At 40.2% G+C, this 19,912-nt stretch overlaps 1 protein-coding gene across 8 annotated transcripts in view; it reads right to left on the reverse strand.

The window, feature by feature from the left end:
- The window catches only part of Sema5a (semaphorin 5A), a 469,252-nt gene that overhangs the window by 90,234 nt on the left and 359,106 nt on the right, over positions 1-19,912 (reverse strand). For all 8 annotated transcript variants that reach the window (XM_052743005.1, XM_052743006.1, XM_052742999.1 and 5 more), the window contains one exon: positions 5,837-6,044. In XM_052743005.1, the coding sequence (XP_052598965.1) occupies positions 5,837-6,044 (208 nt within the window). The remainder of the gene's footprint in view (positions 1-5,836; positions 6,045-19,912) is intronic.

Consider the following 19,912-nt stretch of genomic DNA (forward strand, 5'->3'; position numbering starts at 1 on the left):
TCCCAGCACGAGTTATACTTTCCCATTGTGCACAGAGTGTCTTCAGAGAACTTTTAATTAATAATGGTGACAACCTATTAAGTTTACCTTTGAAACGTTGCCCTTTAAAAGCAATGAATGTCCTACAGTACTTAATTTCCATACAAATATTCTTAATGAGGTATTAATTCCTTTAGCTTAATGACACTATTACACACTAACTGGATGAACAGTGACAAGATACAAGCTCTGCCCGGTGAAGCCCAAGACTTTTTCTTAATGATTCTACCTTGCTTTCTAGTTCTATCAAATTCAATTCTAGAGGTGTCCATTTCCCATTTCATATGTGGGCTGTGTCTGTTCCTGGGGCAGCTTTTCTTTTCTCCCTAATTATGTCATACAACAGAGGTACCGAAGGACCACGGGCTTCTACTCTTCTTGCTATTTGTACCACCGTGCCTTTCTATGTTTTCACAAAATGTTAAACCACTCCGCCTGCCCACTAGTTAAGAAAAGAGAGCAGAGAAGGCAGAAGCAGAACCCACGTGTTAATTCATCAAATATGTACTAGGCATTCTTCTAAGGTGCATATAGTGCTGGAGGCCCAAGGAACCTGGAGCCAGAGACCAACCAGGCCTTAGGGCTCAAGTTTCTGCAGCAAGACAGAAACTATGTTGTTCTTAGTTTCTGCTCTAGGACTGTACGCATTGCTGCTTACACACACTCTCTTCGATTCAGATGGATCCCTCATACACAGAATGCAAGCTCTATGGCCTGGTGGGCTAATCTTATCTTGCAAAGTGCAAAGAGTGTCAAATAAAAAAAAATAAACAATACATAAGAGTTTCTAAAGTAAAGAAATTCTATGAGATTCAGAAAATATTAGGTTTTGTATTTGCAACTTGATAATTTATTTAGTAAGTTTAATAACTTGTATTCACATATATGTAATAGAAATACATCCAGTCAAAAGACATACCATTTTAACTCAGGATTTAGTGAATGAAAGTCTATAGGCCACATGTATCCCACTGAGTTTTACTTAAACACAACACACACAGGGATGTTTTTCACTCCAGTACCCTGATGACCATTCATAAGCCCATCAGGTATGGCTCAGCAGCAACACACCTTCTTAAGCTTCAACAGAATGTCTCAATATTAGGTCCTAGGATACAGTGGGTTTCCAGGAGTTGCTATATAGTCATCCCCTTCCTGCCTCCCTGCTCTGTGAATTCTAGGGCTGATCTCATGAAGTTGGGCCCCATCACTCTGCTCACCTCTCTGGGGCTCTGCAGAGGTACTAGCTTCCTGTCTTGCTTCACTTAAGCAACAGCTGCAGGTTCTTCAATGGCTCAGCTTCTCAGAGAACCCTCTGGATCAGCAGGCACCTTGGTTGTCCTGTATGTAGCACTGGCCCCAGCCCTTTTTGCTTTGGTATCTTTCTGTGGAATACTGCATCTAAGTGCTGATGTTCTTTTCTGGTCTTGATTGGTTATATAAGTCATAAACAGTCTGAATCCTAAGGCAGCTCATATATTTTACCTATCCGTTCACTGTCAAGGTTTGCTCAGCCCATTGCCTTGGTTGGGCAGGGTAAAGCTCATTCCTTGCTACAGAAATTGTATACTTGGAGTATTTTCCTTCCTTTTGCAAAGAAAGTTTACTGAGCTGCAGATCTAGTCAGTGCACACTTCCTAAAATGCCTTTAACAGTATGTGTCCTTCCACTGAGCCCTCCCTTACAATCTTTCTTTTGCAGAGACTTCAAGAGCTGTAGCTATCTTAGGATGTGCAAAGCTTCCAGAGGAAGGAGGGGATGAAAGGCTGACTTCGAGATATGGCTCTGAAAGCCTGACACTTGTGGTCATCTCTGCTTCCTGGCATGGTGAAATGGGAACTTTCCAAGTCCAATGCCCAAGCTTATCAACTCTCTCAGTGCCAGGTTACGATTTTGCATTGGAATATAAGTCAGGCAAGGATTCAGGTACTGGCTTTTCTGTCAGTTCCATCCTGTGCTCTTTCTTCAGAGGTCACATACTGACACTGGCAGTGTACACCAAGAGCAAAGTGCCCAGGAGATGATATTCATGAGGTATTGTGAAACATTGACTTACAGCTGGGATGTTAGATTTCCAGGTATCTCAAAATCCTGCAAAAATCAGCTCATGACATGAAATACATAAATATATGTACTCAGTCATTATATAAAAAAAAGGATATTTAAAGAGATGACACCAACTCCAAGGCTCTGGGTTTGGCTCCATCATCTGCATTATTATCTATGCTAATTATTAAATGGCAGCATCCAAACATGCTAACATTAAAACAAATATATTTACTCATGTTTGTGATAAAATTTGACTAAACTATAACTTTAAGGTATGTTTTTGTAAAATAACTTCTAGAGAAATGCCCATGCTACCATGCTGTTTTTTGAGCTACAATGAAGAAGAGTCATGGACAGTGTTGACAGCTTCCCCCAAGGGTGTAGGATCACCCTGAGAAAAACTGGAACAGACACTCAGCTTGGGGTGCTTGAGGAAGGTTCCATGCTCCTTCCATCTGCCATATGGCAATCACAAAATGAGGAAGCTGGTAGGCAGATATCATGCTTAGCAAGTTCCATGTTCCTGGTCCTATACAGTCTGTCTGGACCCCAGCAGCTCCACATGAGATCCGACTCTATCTGTGGGGACTGCTCTGTACCAAGAGCAAACCATCAGTTTTGCCAATAAATCATTAGCATAGATTTGGGGTGCATACAGGCTGGCTCTGATCTTAGTGTGTCACAGAAGGAGATATGTGACTTTAAGCAGGGCACTGACATCTAGACTTTTACACCTTTATCTGAACAACGAGAATGGAATGGTACTCTACTTTCAGAGTTGGCTCAATAATCAAAGAAAATGTAATAGAAATGTAAAAACTACTGTAAAATTGTATGAATTGTCTTTGGAAAACAGATAGTCAACAAAAGGAAAAATATAAAGATTTTGTGATACACTTTTCCTCCTCAAAAGTGTCATATTTACATTTGAGGCACATTATTTACATAGGCTCACTTTCTCTTTTTAAATATTGTAAAATTTCATTTGTAAAACTGATTTCCTAAAGCTAAAACCAAATTATTGATATTTTACTACAGAATGACATTTGACAATGAATTATCACATAACCCTGTTATTAGTCTATTCCTAATCACTGTGCTTCATTAAGTCTATTTCTGGACAATTAAAATTGTTTGTCTAAAAACATTCTCTTTTTCCTATAATTCGTTCTAAAAATCCAAGTAGGTAGTGTTTATGAAATAGAGTCTTCTTGTGAGTGTTAACTGGGGAGGCCCTCCCATCCTTCCACATGAAGAGGACACGTAGAGAAGCACGTTAGAAGACACACAGAGGGATGCTTGGTTCGCAGTCTTTAGAATTTCCTTTTCAGATGGAATACTAAGAGCCAAACACAAGCCAGCCGACTGCAGCACACAGAAGCCCAGTATATGTGCTCACAATGGAGCTGTGCTCTCCTGCTGTTTCACTCTGAGCAAGGGAAAAATAAACAGAGGGGAGATTCAGCTACGAGAGAAACATGAGCGTCTCCTCTCCTGCGGGGGCCAATGAAGATACACATGTGGCCTTATTCTCCTCAAAGGAAGCAATAACTGCTGACTTCTGGCATCTGCACCTGGTGGCTCTAGCTTCTGTGGATTCAAGACTGGGTTGATGGACCATAGTATGAAAGATAGTGGGTACCGTACCTCTCTTGGTAATAGGATTGTCTTAGTTAGGGTTTTTATTGCTGTTAAGAGAAACCATGACCATTGCAACTCTTATTAAAAAAATGCTTAATTGGGGTGCCTTGCTTACAGTTTCAGACTGTCAGTCCATCATCATCATAGCAGGTAGCATGGTGGTGTGCAGGCAGATATAGCTGAGCATCCTATATCTTGCAGGCAACAGGAAGTCAACTGATACACTGGGCAGTATCCTGAGCACAGGAAACCTCAAAGCACACCTCCACAGTGACACACTTCCTCCAACAAGACCAAACCCACTCCAACAAAGTGGTACCTCCTAATAGTGCCACTCCCCATGAGATTATGGGGTCCAATTATATTCAAACTGCCACAATGACCCATGATTTAGTTCAGTGAGTTAAAAGGAGCTGAGGTGACCTAGATGCATTGAAGTGAGGTAGAATGAAAGCAATGGATTTTGTCATGCTTTGCAACTGCACTCCTGTTCAGTGCCAGAAACTTCTCACATGGCACAGGCCCATGTTGTTCTGACTATTATCCTGTCTTGACCCGAACAAGTCCCCAGGAGAACTTGACTCTGCCAGAGCGAGACTTGGCAAACTGGTATCCTTCCAGCCTTACTTGGCTAGGATATTGCTCTGGGCGATCTCCCAGCTGTCTCTGTTATCCAGAGAACGATCAGCACCCAGAAAGCAGTGACATGTACTTCAGACTAGACTTGCAAAAATATACACAGGAAGAAGTTTCAAACAGCCACTGGTTAAAGTTAGAAATCAGACATGGACAAAAGAGGGTTGCCGATAAATGTCACTATCCACTAATAATGTTTACAGTCGACTAACTTACTCAATAAGAGTGCCCCATAGTATTAACTTTTCTGATTCTGAGGAATGTCATGCATATTTCATTTCATAGAATAATCCTGAATGGAACTTTGTAGTAGTTATACATAAAAAGAAAGAAAAAAAAACACCCTTCCTTTACATAAGAACATGCAAAGACCTTGTGATTTTGCTGTGTATATATTATCCCATTTGATTCTATAGAATGTCACATATGTGAGGTGAGACAGTAAGGCTGAAGTACTTTGGGAGTCATGGTCAAAATTATAGATGACAGGTGTGCTATGAATTTCTGCCTTAGGCTTCCTGTATAGAAACAGAATGGCCCGTGCATGGCAGAATCTTACAAGCAGTACAGTGAAAAATGTCACCTCCACTTAAACCCTCAGGTATGCCTTGCTTAGGGGAGTGGACATGAACAAGGACACCAAGCCCCTCCAGAGCAGAATTGTGTCAGAGGCCAGAATTCATTTCCAGTACCCAACACTGTAAACATTACAGTACTAGTCAAGTTTAAGGAGCTCACAGTCCCCTTTCATTTCCTAAGCACCCGGGCTTACGTGTTTCCAAACTACACTTCAAAGTACACTGTGGTCAACTCTGGATACTCCTTAGAAAATAAGAGGCCAGAGCAGGGGGTGTGGAAAGTCCTGATGGCACTTAGCTCTCCCTGTACCTCCAAGATTTCCTTCCTGTCACTAATGCCTACACGATGATGGAACCTTAGGAATAAACTGTAGCCAAGGCTGCTAGGGAGCAGAACAATATGTGGTAGATGACCTGTGAAGACGAAACTTGGGACCAGGATCAGCGCTACTTCTCAGTGGGCTCTAAGAAGAGTACGGGCCTTCTTTATCTCACATTCTCTCTCCCTTCTCCTCCCTCTCCCCTCCCCTCTGTGTGTGTGTGTGTGTGTGTGTGTGTGTGTGTGTGTGTGTGTGTGTGCGCACGCGTGCGCGCATATGTCTGTATTCAAATAAAATATTAACTTATGCTGGGGCACTAAACCGTAGCATTGTCACTGAGAGTTATTATATACTGAATAATTCATTTTCACACTTATGACTGCTCATACTTGTTACCCACGTGGTTCCTCCAATGACAACCAAGGGTTAGTGGCATCATAGTAACTCATTTCCATGAAGACACTGTATCCTGGAACGTAAGATGCATATAGATGTAAGTTCCTACACACTTCTGACTGTAGGAGATTGGAAAGTCTTCTTGGCACAGATGCCCTCACCCCGGGGACTCCTTACCTACGTGTTTGGTGGAAGGGGCACCTCTTCAGGGGGATCTTGGCCACATGCTCCTGCAGCCCCACGAACAGGACACTCTGGCTGTGGAGGATCTGCAGGCTCCTGATGGGTTCCCGCTTCCTCTCTGGGAAAAGCTCAATTTCTTCCAGCAAACAGCTGCCTGAGGTCTGACTCAGGGGAGCCCGTACTTTCTTAATGGTGCCGTAATCTGCAAAGACAAGACAGGAAGGAAATAAAGCATGCGGGTAGCACAGCCGTCGTCAGAAAGGCGGAGGATGCACATAGCACACAGCCATGATCACCAGGCCATGAAGTCAACCAAGTGTTGTATGGTTGCATGCATTGAAATGAAGCAACTTTCAATAATGCAGAGGACTCTTCAATGGGCCACTCTGGATAAAGGGTTTAGGTAGTGGTGCTCCAGTGCAGACAGCCGTGAGAATGACCGACCTACCACTCGCCTCTTCAGTTGCAAGACTAGGAACTAGGGCCATGCTAAACTTCACTGCTGATCAAAACAGCTGCAAATTAACAGGGGAGAACAATCCCAACAGGACAATCTGGGGTCCTTGATGCCAGTGAGCTGACTGCTGCCCATGCACAGAAGATACAAAGTGACTTGTGATGTGAATATATGGTCATTTCTGTGAGTTTGAACTTGACTCATGTCTGAACTGATCCAAGTCTTCTTGGCCACAGGTTCATGCATTTAATATTGCCCATGGTGAGGGTCCTCTGCACCATGCAGACTCTGCAGATAGGTTGTAAGGGATTCAGAGCAGGCTCCTTTTAGCTCCGTGGTTCTCAACCTTGTTAAAGCTGTGGCCCTTTAATACAGTTCCTCATAATTTTTGTTGCTACTTTCTAACTGTAATTTTGCTACTGTTACGATTTCTAATGTAAATATCTGATATGCAGGATATCTAGTATGTGACCCCTGTGAAAGGGTCATTCGACCTCCAATGGGGTTGTGACCCACAGGTTAAGAACTGATATTTAGCTCACCCATCAAGTGTTTAGTGGGGATGGATAACCCTTGTGTCAGGGAGATGAGTGGGAGCTTGAAGGCCACTGTTGCTGGCCTGCAATGTCCAGAAGCACTTGTCTTGAAGCACTTCTAATAACTATCACTGATATATGTAGTTATCTCAAATGCAAAAACTGAATAAACGCATATGGTTTCAAGTTTCAAATCATAGTTATTCTTCTTCTCTAAACACAGAACCAGCTTAAGAAGTTATTTTAAAAGCAGAAATAAAACCAGGAAGTGTTCACTTGAAGGAGCTTCAAACAAAAAAGCAAAAAAGACTGAACAGAAAATACTTTACAATTTTTACCTTTATGGAAGTCCTTAGATAAAAAGACTATTTATATTTAAAGAGAAAACACATGTGCACGATTATATTAGCTTGACTTTACTTAAAATGTAAATCTGAAATACCTCCAATGAACATTTTCTCAAAAAACTAGCTACATCATCACATATAAAGTGTTAGTAACAACAACATTTTTACTTCAAACTAGCTGGTTACATATATTAGTTTTTGAAAAAATATCCACTATACACGGAAGACTGAAAGGAATGTGTCTGTGTGCACTAGAAAATGGGCAACAGAGTCCATTCAGAAAATTATTGACTCATGAACATAAATATGAAAGACCATGTTGATAAAGCCTTTATTCTATAATAAAACTTCTTTCTGAATTAGTGACTAGAGTTCATGGGCTTGTGAAAAATTTAGCCAGCCTTGGTGATTTTGGTTTACCCTGCACAGGACAATGAAAACCATCAGTAAGCAGAGCATGGAGGCCTAGGCAGGCATGATGGGAGGAGCTTCAGGGACAAGGGTTGACTTGAATTCAGATGTCTCAGTCACAAATCTCTGAGACTTCCAAAAGATACTGGCAGGTGGAGCTGTCAGCTTCCCAGGGAGTAACAGAGCCTTCTACTCTACTGTGGGATATCACAGCAACAGTGAGAATGTCAGTTCAAATCAGGGGTTGGGAAGTAGCCATCGGCTACTCTTGGATAAGTGACATGGGTGGAAATCACTGGGTAAAGCAGAACCTTCTAACCAATTTCGAAGGCAGTGAGGGACAGGACAGGTGAGTGTCAAACAGGAGAGTGACAGGGAATACTTTGTGAATGTGGCACCCTAGCATGGTTTGCAAAACAGAAGTTTAAACTAGAACATATTCAACAGGTAGCCAAGACCCCTTTCTATTGACTTATTTTGTTTATGAATTAACACTGTGAGAAACCTGCCAAAATTAATAATACCTCTGGAGTCAACTTCACTGGTATTTAAAATTCTTACAAAACTGCAGAAAGAACCAAATTTTAGTAGAGCTTTAATAATTTGATTCCAATAAGCTATCAATGATGAAAAATATTCTGTACATGTCTTTTTCACACCCTGTATCCAGTGTTCCTGCCAATGGGATGTTAGCATTTGACTGAAAGATTGTAAGCAAAGATTTAAATGTTGGTCTATGACCCAGGGTTCTGCTGTCTCTCCTTATCTATGGGCATCTAGTGACATGAGGAGTCCCTTGTGGAATTATCATTCCCTTGGTGTCAGGATTATTATAGGGTGATCCTGAGCCACACAACAAAAGCTTAACTCCATGTCCTTGCAGCCTCTTCCTATCCTGCTGAGCCCCATCCCTGCTTTGTGCTCACCGACTCCCTGTCAGGGTCTTACTCTCTTAAAGTGACCTTGAAGACCACAGCACAACAGGTGAGAAGCCACGCCCATTCCTTGTACTGACCTTACTTTGAATTGTATTTGTGCCTTTTATGAATCCACTTTTCTCCATTTCATATACAGCATTATATTGACCTTATTTTATCTTTAAAAAACTTGCATGCTTTGCTCTCATCCTGATGTTTATACAATTTTGTTTTGACATTTTTCTTTATTATGTAGTCATTTTTACCCCTTGTTCTTTTCTTACTTACTTCATGACATTCCTCTCAGTCCCTTCACATCCCAATCTATTTGTGTTTTCTTTTCCTCCACTAATCTTGTCCTTTTTTTTCCACTGAATTACTAATTTTATTTTCTCTTTAAATAATGTTTTTATTGATTCATTGAGCATTTCATACAATGTTTGATCATATTCACATCTCCTTCCCTATCCTCCCAGATCCACCCTCTTCATTCTCATGTACCTACCTACCCAAATTTGAGTGTTCTCCTTTTATTTTTAAACACATTGAATACAATTTGTGTTGCCTAGCTACTCTTGGCAGTGGGGTATGGAGTATCTACGAGGGTTCACATCATTAAAGAAAACTGACTCTCTCTCTCCCAAGAGCTGTTGAATACCAATAGCCTTTCAGCTAGTGGTGGGATTTCCTGCCATCTCTCCCCTGTACAACCTCCATGCCAGGATTTTGTTTGATTTGAGCTTTCACAGGCCTTGAGTGTACTGTCTCAATTGCTGTGCATTCCTGATGGCTATGCCCTGTTGTATCTGGAAAACATCATTTCCTTTGACTTATTTCTGGCTCTTATGATCTAACATACTGTATATCATTCGTGCTGTTTTCTGTCCTCTTTTCAATCATGATACAGTAGCTGGCATTAAAAACCTTAAACTAACCGCCCACTCCTTAGACTAATACAACCACAACTTTGAAGAACGCTGGGATATGATCAAGAGAACAAATGTAAAAATCTTTGGTGAAGACATAGAACACCTAGTTACTGAAATTAATGCATAGATCTTTCAAGCACATGGAAATGTAGGTATATATAATATTTTAACATAGTACATATAATAAATAAATATACATAGATATTATATAAATAAAACTTTGAACCAAAAATAAATGTGGTTAGGTCTACATGACACATCATAGTTAAAATTGAAAGACTACAGAACAAAAAAAGAATATTAAAGCTGCAAGAAAAAGCCCCTAAATTTATGAGGACTAACCATCAGGATAGCATCAGCCCTCTTAGCAGCAGCCCTAAGCACAAGCAAAGTTTGGAAGAATAAAGTCCAGGTTCTGAAAGAAAGTGAAGAACAACCAACTAAGATTATCACCTCCAACTATGCTGTCATCTGAAACTGATAAAGAATAAAGACATGTCAAGAGAAGCACAAACTGAAGCAATTCATGGTCAACCTGGCCCTGCAGAAGAAACTTAAAAGAATTCAGAGGAGGAAGAAAGTCTTAATCTTGGGACACAGGAAGAAATACATTTTGTAAGAATAATAAAAAAAATAATAAATCACAACCAAATCAGCAAAATAGGAAAAGTACTTATATGAATGGAGAAGCAACAAAACAATATATATTTGAATCAACCAGAGGAAAGAAACAATGAAATAAAAAAGAATCAGTCAACATTCTTTCAGTAATAACCCAGAATATAAATGATCTTAGCTTCTTAATTAAAATACACAGCCTAGCTGATTGGATAAAAAAATGCCATCCAACTGTTTGTTGCCTGCAGTTCATTCTCTGCTCTATATTTCACAATATAGCACACACACACACACACACACACACACACACACACACACACACACACACACCAAAATCAAACACGTAGTCTTTGGGGGAATATCCTTTCCCCAGCTCTCCACTCGACACCCACCTATTCTTTCTTAGTAAATGGTCTCTATTTCTGTTTATAAAGAATCATCAGACATGCAGTGAATCAGAGGCATCTCTGGCAGTACTTCCATGTCACACTGTAGAATTTGATTGCTGCTTTGATTCCGACCACACAGCATGAGCACTTTAAATTATCCATGCCTGCATGCTATAAAAAAACAGATGCTGCATGAAATACCTTTGCTAGGATTTGAGACTACTCTATGTTATGAATTCTAGTGTTTTTACTAGACATACAAAACTTTCTGTCTTATAGAAACATGGTAGTCTAATTATAGAAAACAAAGAGTTTTAATAGCTTCTACCATTATTCCTTAACACAAAATTATCAAATCAGTTTACTTTGTATTGTATTTTATTGAAATGTTTGGTTTTAAAAACTGGTATTTAAGTTTGGTGATGAGTTCTATTAAAAACTGTTAAATTTTGGCTTTGGACTTCAACAGAATTTCCAACCACTTCTGAAATGGCTGGATGTAGTCATATGTCTGCCATTTTGTACTATGTATTTAGGCAAAACAGCATTCTTAGCATCAACGGTTATGAAAGCAAATTAGTAACTCACTCTGGAAAATGTTAAAAGTTTTATCTCAAAATTCCAAACATCAACCAAGTTTTAATTGTTTATACAAGATTAAACAAACACATTCATTATCCTGCAAGTTTGCTGTTTCATTTAATAAATAATAAAGGTATAGGTGTATTTATAAATATAGAATTTGTTTTACAACATTTTCTTAATGCTTTATTGTCAGTGCATGTTTAATTTGCATATTTATTTGTCAGGTATATAAATCTCAAGTCACTTGAAAATTTATTAAGTGAAATGGAATCATGAGCAGAATTAGTTTAAGAAGAACTAGTCTACAAGAAGCACACCTCACTGGCAAAGATACATGCAGACTCAACAGCAAAGGCTGTACGTGAATATACCAATAAGGTTGAAGGAAAAAATAAATAGAAGTATCTGCAGTCACATCTGATAAAGAATTCAAGACGAAATTAGTCAGAAGACATAACACATCAAATTATATTGATAGAGGGAACCATTCACAACACTGGAGGCATATTCAGGCAGACCCAGTGGCATATCCATTCTTATGTTTAAAAAACAAGGCAGGTAGGTAAACACATTTAAATGATTATATATGTGATGAACGTTTCTAAGAGCAAGGGAAGAGGAAGACAGCCTGAAGATATAAAGGTTATACTCTGATGTGTCCCTAGACCACTCCTCCAGAAACAGAATGGCTTCCTTGATATGCCTGTTAGTGACAACAGTGGAATTCTCCTTGGCAGAGATCAATATAGTGTAGAAACAATGCCCAACATTGGCTTTTGGTAATGATCAATGAAGACCTGGCATAAATCTGAGGGTGCATAGAAAATGAACAGCTAAGGGGAATTGCTGTAACAACAAAGAGTAATTTTCTTCTTAACAATCTGAGACATTAGGAAAATGAATGAAAGGAAAAACAAAAGAGAAATGAAATGGTTTAAAAAGGTAAAGTTTGCAGTGTCATAAGAACTGTCCCAAGTTTAATTTCAACTTAACTACCAGGAAAAGAAATATTTCAAAATCCCTGCAAAGAATTCTAGATGTGAAAAATGGTCTCTGAAACTCCAAGCCTTATTTTCCCAACCTCCACCACAGGGAAATAGGTTCATGTCTTAGGACAAATAGGTCACTGAGTGAGCTGTGGGGAGAGTAACTGAAAACAAGGTTGAGGGTTTTTACTAGGAAGATAAATTGGGATTAGATGAAAGTGTATTCTAGGAGCAGAGTTTGATTATCAAACTACCAGACCAGAGGAAGGGAAAGATGGATGTAAGAGACCTGCAGAAGCAACAATGCTGGACTCCACCAAGCCTCATTCATGTGAGGAAGTGGGAATACACAGGTTATCTAGACCATTACCATCCGGTGGAGACAGACTACAATCCACTGAAGGAATTAAAAATATTTTCAGGCAGCCCTAAGTTTAAAATGGTTCAAATATTGATTTTAGTTATGTATTTTATTTGGTACAATATGTATTATTTATGTGATATTTTTAGTATGTGAACATGAAATTATTGTCTTATAAAACTTTTGAAATCCATATAAATATATATTCACTATTATATTCATTTTAATTAATTATAGCCGTTTGAGTTGCTGCAACTCAAGGTAACAGACAGCTCAGGGATACACGTGATGATGTCTTGGAGTGTCTGTAGAAAGCCAGGTACCTACCACCCAAAACTCCAAATAAGTGACAGTTCTAACCCCTCAACATGAAGAGCTTCATTTTTATGAATCACATATTAAATATTGCTGTATTATTTCATTTCAACAAAAGGTTCTTTCTCTATAAATGCTTGATCATCTCTGAATGTGATGATTGATTTTCATGGTTACCTTGACTAGATTTAGAATAACCAAGGACATAAATCTCCGAGGGTGTCTATGAGGACATGTTTTAGAGATATTCAACTGGAAGTGGAGAACCCATCTTGAATGTGTGTAGCACTCTCTCATGTGTTGTGGTCTCAGACTGAACAAGGCGGAGGGGGTGGGGTGGGGGAAGCAGCATTCTCTACAGTCTACTCCCCAGTCCACTGATCCCCACCTCCATCTTTCTTGCCAGGATGGACTATGTCCTTGGAATAATTCTTCTCTTGAGTTATGTCTTGTTAGGCATTTGTTATAACATGACAGCTGACACACTGGACTGTCCCAGTTGCCCTGTACTTCAATTAGAGTGATCCCAGGAAGGTTAAGTAGCAGTGTGCAGACTACACAACCAGTGAGTGCAGCCATGAACCCAGAACCTGGACTATGACTCCTGTGAATGAAGGGATCATAGGCAGGTATCTGATGACCCTGAGAGAGGATGCAATCATTGCAAGGTCATTTCAGAACCAGACAGACTGACACAAAACAGCCATGACCTAAGAGAAGGTTCTACCTCTTCTTCGTTGCCTAGAGTTTTCTATTCTCCTAGAAGTGAAGCTTCTACTCTTTCTTGGAATGTGGCTCTCTACCACAGTTTTGGAGTGACATTGACAAGACAGGATGGCCACTGCCTCAATACAACACGTATGTTATAGTTCAGATCCTAACCAATTGTAAAGACTGACACAACATGCTGATACGCATGGAAATCAAGAAGAAAACAAAACATGACATACTGCATAGTTTAATGCTAAATTTACAAAAAAATAGAGTCATGTGAAAGAAGGGAACCTCAACTGAGAAAATGTTTCCATAAGATCCAGCTATAGGGCATTTTCTTTTTTTTTTTTTTTTTTTTTATTTAATTAGTGACTGATTCGGGGAAGACTCAGTCCATTGTGGGTGGTACGATCCTTGGACTGGTGGTGCTGGGTTCTATACAAGAGCAGGCTGAGCAAGCCATGATAAGCAAGCCAGTAAGCGTCATTCCTCCATAACTGCATCAGCTTCTGCCTCCAGGTTCCTGCTCTCTTTGAGTTCCTATTCTGACATCCTTTGATGATGGACTATAACATGGAAGTGTAAGCCAAATAAACCTGTTCCTTCCCAAGTTATTTTTGGTCATGATGTTCCATCACAGCAGCAGTAACTCTAACTAGGACACATGATGTGTTATTCCAACATGAAGCTAGAAGGTTTAAATCATAATGTACAAAGATAAAACTATAGAATATGTAGGTAAAATTTCCCTCTAGAAAATTACGCCGATTTTTTTCCCTGGAGAATATGAATGATGATTTGGTCTTTAGCCATCTCTAAGTGGAAACCATTGTCTAAATGAAACTCTCCAATGACATGACACTAAGATTGGCAGGGCCTACAACAACATTTTCAATTTTGCAGTTGAGGAAACCAAGGCCCAGCCAGGCTCCAGAAGTTCCAAGGACAGACTGCCAAGTCAGTGTTTGGAATCTTTTTACATAGACCAAGTGCTTGGCCTGGATTTGTTCAAAATATTTTTGCTCTAAAAGTACAGGCAGAATGGCAGAGAATCTCCCCAACTGTCCGTTGTCAGAAGTAGCGTGGCTGATGGGTCACTGAATGCCAGTTGAGAGAGAGGGCAGAACTTTGGAAAGTGGCGACTTCTCGAGATGGAGTTGAAGCTCTGCTTTCTGGGCCCGTGCTTGTCTTCTGGATTTCACTGCAGGAATAGCAGACCCCCCTGAGACGCTAATCCCAAGGCATGTCTGACTAACCCATGAGCAAATGAAGCATGCACTACATCAAAACCACTTGAAAACAGGAAACAAAGAACAACAACAAAACCCCCAAACCAGAAAGAACCACTTCTGTTTCATTTTAAAAAATTAAAGACTTAAAGGTTTGTATGAGCACTAAAGTTTACAATAATACATGGCCTTTATGTAACCATTTGCTCTGATACATAAGGTGTAATGTACAAAATTTTATCATTAGTGAGTGAGATTTAATTGTATTTCTGCCTTTGGGGGGAAATAGCAGATATTTACTCATCGTCAGTGGTTTCTTCAAGATTCTATTTCTCACTTAGCTTTAGTCATTTTAGATGAAATCAGTTGTAACCATCTCTCCCTGGTGAGCAAGTATGGCATTTAATAAGACAGGTACTGTTATGAACTCGGCTGTGGCCACCCAAAATGCAGATTTGAAGTCTGGGTTCTCTGTGCCCCAGGATGTGACTGTGTTTGGAAACAGAGTGTTTGAAAATGTAATTGAGATAAATGTGGTCAGTGTAGGTCCTCATCTGATGGGACTGGTGTCCTTACAGGAACAAGAGGCACACAGACACACAGACACAGACACACACACACACACACACACACACACACACACACACACACATACACACACACACACACACACACACACACACTCCTATGGCATAGAGAAGCTATAGAGGGTGGTACAGGACAGGTATAATTTTGATAATATGTTTGGATTAAAATATAATAATTCCCATAGAAGATGCTATTGTTCAAACCTTTGTGTTAATATCTCTGCTGGGCTTTGTGGGGGAAATCAGTACTAAGTGAGAATTCACAAGTGAACTGTGAAGAACCTGAGGAAAACATCTCTGTTTATAATATTTGTGTGTGTGTGTGTGGGGGGGGGTGTGGGTGTGGGTGTGGGTGTGGGTGTTTGTGTATGTGAGAGAAGAAGACTGTGTGTGTGTGTGTATGTGTGTGTGTGTGTGTGTGTGTTTGTGTATGTGAGAGAAGAAGACTCTGTGTGTGTGTGTGTGTGTGTGTGTGTGTGTGTGTGTGAGAGAGAGAGAGAGAGAGAGAGAGAGAGAGAGAGAGAGAGAGAGTAAGAGAAAGAGAGAGTCTGTGTGTGTGTGAGAGAAAGGGAGAGAGAAGGATGTGTGTGTGTGTGTGTGTGTGTGTGTGTGTGTGTGTGTGTGAGAGAGAGAGAGAGAGAGAGAGAGAGAGAGAGAGAGAGAGTAAGAGAAAGAGAGAGTCTGTGTGTGTGTGAGAGAAAGGGAGAGAGAAGGATGTGTGTGTGTGTGTGTGTGTGTGTGTGTGTGTGTGTGTGTGTGTGTGTGTGTGTGAATAGATCCACAAGATCATGGGCACACATGCAGAGGAGGATATTAAGGGACAGGCTCTATCCCTCTCTCCTTGTATTCTTGAGTCAGGGACAGGTTTCTCAGTGAATCTGGAGCTAGGCTGGCAGCCACCAAGCTTGAACACCTTGCCTGTTCCTGTCACCCCACTGGGGTTAAAGGCACGTGTGACACCAGCTTTTCACCGGTTTCTGGGGATTTGAACATAGATCTTCATTCTTGTGCAGTGAGGACTCTTATCTGGCTAAACAATCTCCCCAGTCCTAGATTGAAATTCATTGGGCAGAGTTTCTAGAGTTTGCAAGCATTTCAAAAGTAACAAAAAAACGTATTTTGCAGGAAGAAAGCAAGGGGATGAAGGATAAAGAAGAGGAAAGTAAGGAAAAGAAACATCATTTGCTATCACTGTGTGGAAACAATACTAGTCTTTTGATATTTGGGCACAATCATATAATCTTCAACTCACTGCAGCTTAAACATGATTCATACATGAAAGTTGTTGTACTTCATATGAAAAATGGCCAATCTTAATACACTTATGCACCCTAATCAATAAAAGATGACCCAGAAAATTTAAGATTTTAAGAACAGCAGCCAAATATACTTTCAATATATAGGATAAACATGTTTTGTCTGAAATGTAATAATGATTTTAGAAGATGGAGATCTTCAAGACACAGATGAATGACTTCACATTGTAAGTATAGGACAATAATCCTGCCAACAAATAAAGGTAAATTTCTCCAGGAAGACAGATAAAGATGGAGGGATTATCACAAAGTGCTAAATCTATTATTTGTGCTCTGTTCTTTATCATATCTCTAAAGTCTGTCATATTTTAAGGAGGTGTTTTCTATTCAAGTTTCCAAGCACTGAATACAGAACAGAAGTAAAGCTTCTGAAAGGCATGCGGCATCTTGGACAATGGACCCCTGTAACGGTCAGAGATTCACTGTGGACTCCAGGACCACTCACCCAGGAAGCTAAGCGACTTTATTTCTCATTGTACACTAGGCTTGGTCTGCTTCTGTACCATTGTAATCCAGAGGCATTTTTTTTTCTGTTTGTCTCATCGACCCAGTTACTGCAAAGATATAGAAAGCCTTTGTATTTGCATCTGCTACCGTCCAAGCATTACCAGTGCGGTAATGATGAAATACCTTCTCCCACTCACTGGGCAGCCTGTTGCTATAGCAACAGATCATTATATAAAGTTCATCAATTTAGCTAGCTGCTATCCCAATGTGGCAGACAACTAATACATTACCAAAGTTCTTTCTCTTAACTTGAAATCTGAGCAAATGAATTAAATCGTTCTTGGCACTTGGAGTCAGCATTACATTTATATACCAAAGGGGAATTCAGGGCAAAAAAATAGGTCTTGCTGGCCAGTACATGCCTAAAAACAGATTTTAATTAACTCTTTTATCAGATTCAACTTATTTTTTCCCTAAAAAAAAAATATGATCACCAGCTGAGACATTTCAGTCATGTTTTACATGCAAAATTCTTTAATTTCAAAAAATTATATTCAACAGTCTACAAACCCAGATGTCACACCACACAGACTATCTTGTTGATTGTATCCTTGCTGACTTGAAGAACAGTGCCTGGCACACAACGGATACCAAGTAAGGGCACACAGTTCATTAGGTGCAACAAAAACCAACTGCCTGGACCAGGCAACTAGCCCTAACATCATAATCAGGTAACCTCTGCCTCTCAGCCCATACCCATTTCACAGTGTTGAGGTCACTAAGAGAGTTTATAGAGAACACTGAGAATCAGCCATCATTCCTCCCTCGCTACTGCTTGGCCTTCAGTGCAACATCCAACCTAGCCAGCTTCCTAACTCCATTAGTACTCACTCCACATAAGCAGAGGGAAATGATATTTCTTTTATAGCAACTTTGATTGCCTTGCAAAACAAAAACTTCAACGGCCCTTTCAGTAGGCTGAATCATAAGCTGGTGCTCACAGGAAATTTACCACTGGAGTTTCCTGTGAATAAAAACCATATTACATTTAAAACCAGAGTGCAATTAATAGAGTCCCATGGGTATCCTTTCCGAAACTCTCATCTAACCTCACAGCTTAAATCTAACTCTAGCCATTCTGTTAAGGAAGCAATTCAGGTTTCTAAAAGGAAATTACTTGCCTTGGATTTATTGTATCTAAATTACAAAACAACCACCCAGTTGGCAGCCCTTGTCCGACATGGACCAGGCAACACAGCAGTCTAAATTATCCCCCCACACCCAGTGGTAAGATTTACACTCTGTCTGCTCCCATTAGTTATCGATTAAGACAGTTAAGAAAATCTGTGCTAAGCGCTTTTGCACCTATGAAACATTAATTTAAAAGAATAATGATGACTCTTTCCTCAACGGAATAGGAAAATTATTTTGTCATTCTTCTGAGTTGCTTCATTATGCCTATTATAAAAAAATGCATGATGGACCAGGCTGTTTGGAAGCCTGAGTCTATGATCGCTCTTCAGGCATGGTTATATCCATTCTTATAGCGATAAGACAAGCTGAGGTCTCTATTACCAGCCTAGAACTTTCCACCCAGGTTCAAAGAAACTGTACCTCACAGTGAGACCTGCCGTGCACAACAAGCACTCAGGTTGCAAAACAGAACTAAGGATTTCCTCTTTGTACCTAATATGTCTCAGCACCAGATATCAAGAATTTGGGTTCTAGGATGAAACACTCAATGGGAGCTATTCCCCGAATTTGAGCATCATCTCTTTTCTTCCTACCCACAGTTCCAGTGGATAGATTGCCTTAACTCAACTTCCCAAACACCAGACCCCTTCTCCAGTGGCAGGTACTGTCTATTCTGCATTTTCTCCTGAGTAGACCATTCCTCTACTCTCCTTCAGGAAGCACCTCTAGGAGCTGGTACCTCTCATCTCTACTCCAAGCTGCTTCTGACCTGTAATCTGGACACCCATGCAAGGTAATTCTTGATTCAATGTGAGCAGTTTGTGGGATCAAACCACAGAACAAATATCTGCATTATTACATGGCATCAGCTTCCCTTGATATCAAGTGAGGAACTTCATTCTCATCCCTGATATTTTATCTGCTGAGCACACAATCAGGTACCAGGTGGGATTTATTGAATGAAGGAATCATCAGGGTTTCCTATTTCTGCCATAGATTACATTCCTCTAAGTTCAGCTTAGAACATCTCATACTTTTGTTGTTGTTAATCCTGGATAATAGCAGAGAACCACGTAATTAAAATTCTGCCATTTGTTTGAAGAACTCAGGTAGATATATTGTCCATTAATTTCTCCTCATCTCTCTTATGTTTTCCCTAAGACATATCAAAAAGGCAAAGAGCTAATGTCCTTAGGGGAGAGGAGTTTGAAAAGGAAGTGGTGGTGAGAACAGACCTTTAAGTGTAGGAGGCTGGTTCCCAAGGTTTATAATACCAGAATGAACACTCAGCTATTCTTGAAGTAAATATTCCCAGTGCAGCCCCAGAGACTGGGATTCAGAAGGGATGCAGTATGGAAAAGACCTAATGCTAACTCCAGGTAGACCTATGCAAGGAGTCTAAGATATAATCAACCAGTGATTAAGGGGCATTGATTTCAGGCCACATCACCATAGATAGCAACAGGAGAGTGGTGCAGTAGAGGATAGGCTTCTAGAAAAGGGATTTCCTGGAAATCCCTGTGCCCCAAAGGATGCATCATATAATGCATTGGGCTCAATTATTGCTTTCTACAAAGCACCTACTGTACATTAGCCACAGTCATGACACTGACAATGGGTAGGAGGAGGGCACCAGGGCCAAGAGTACTCCCTCTGTTCCAGAAATGTTATCTTGTATGTAAAAACTCCCACAGAAAGAGGAAAGGCCTGAAGGCAGGGTGTGAACATCTAG

Source organism: Peromyscus californicus, unplaced genomic scaffold (genome assembly GCF_007827085.1).
Source record: "Peromyscus californicus insignis strain IS unplaced genomic scaffold, ASM782708v3 Scaffold_18__1_contigs__length_77618521, whole genome shotgun sequence".
NCBI lineage: Eukaryota > Metazoa > Chordata > Mammalia > Rodentia > Cricetidae > Peromyscus > Peromyscus californicus.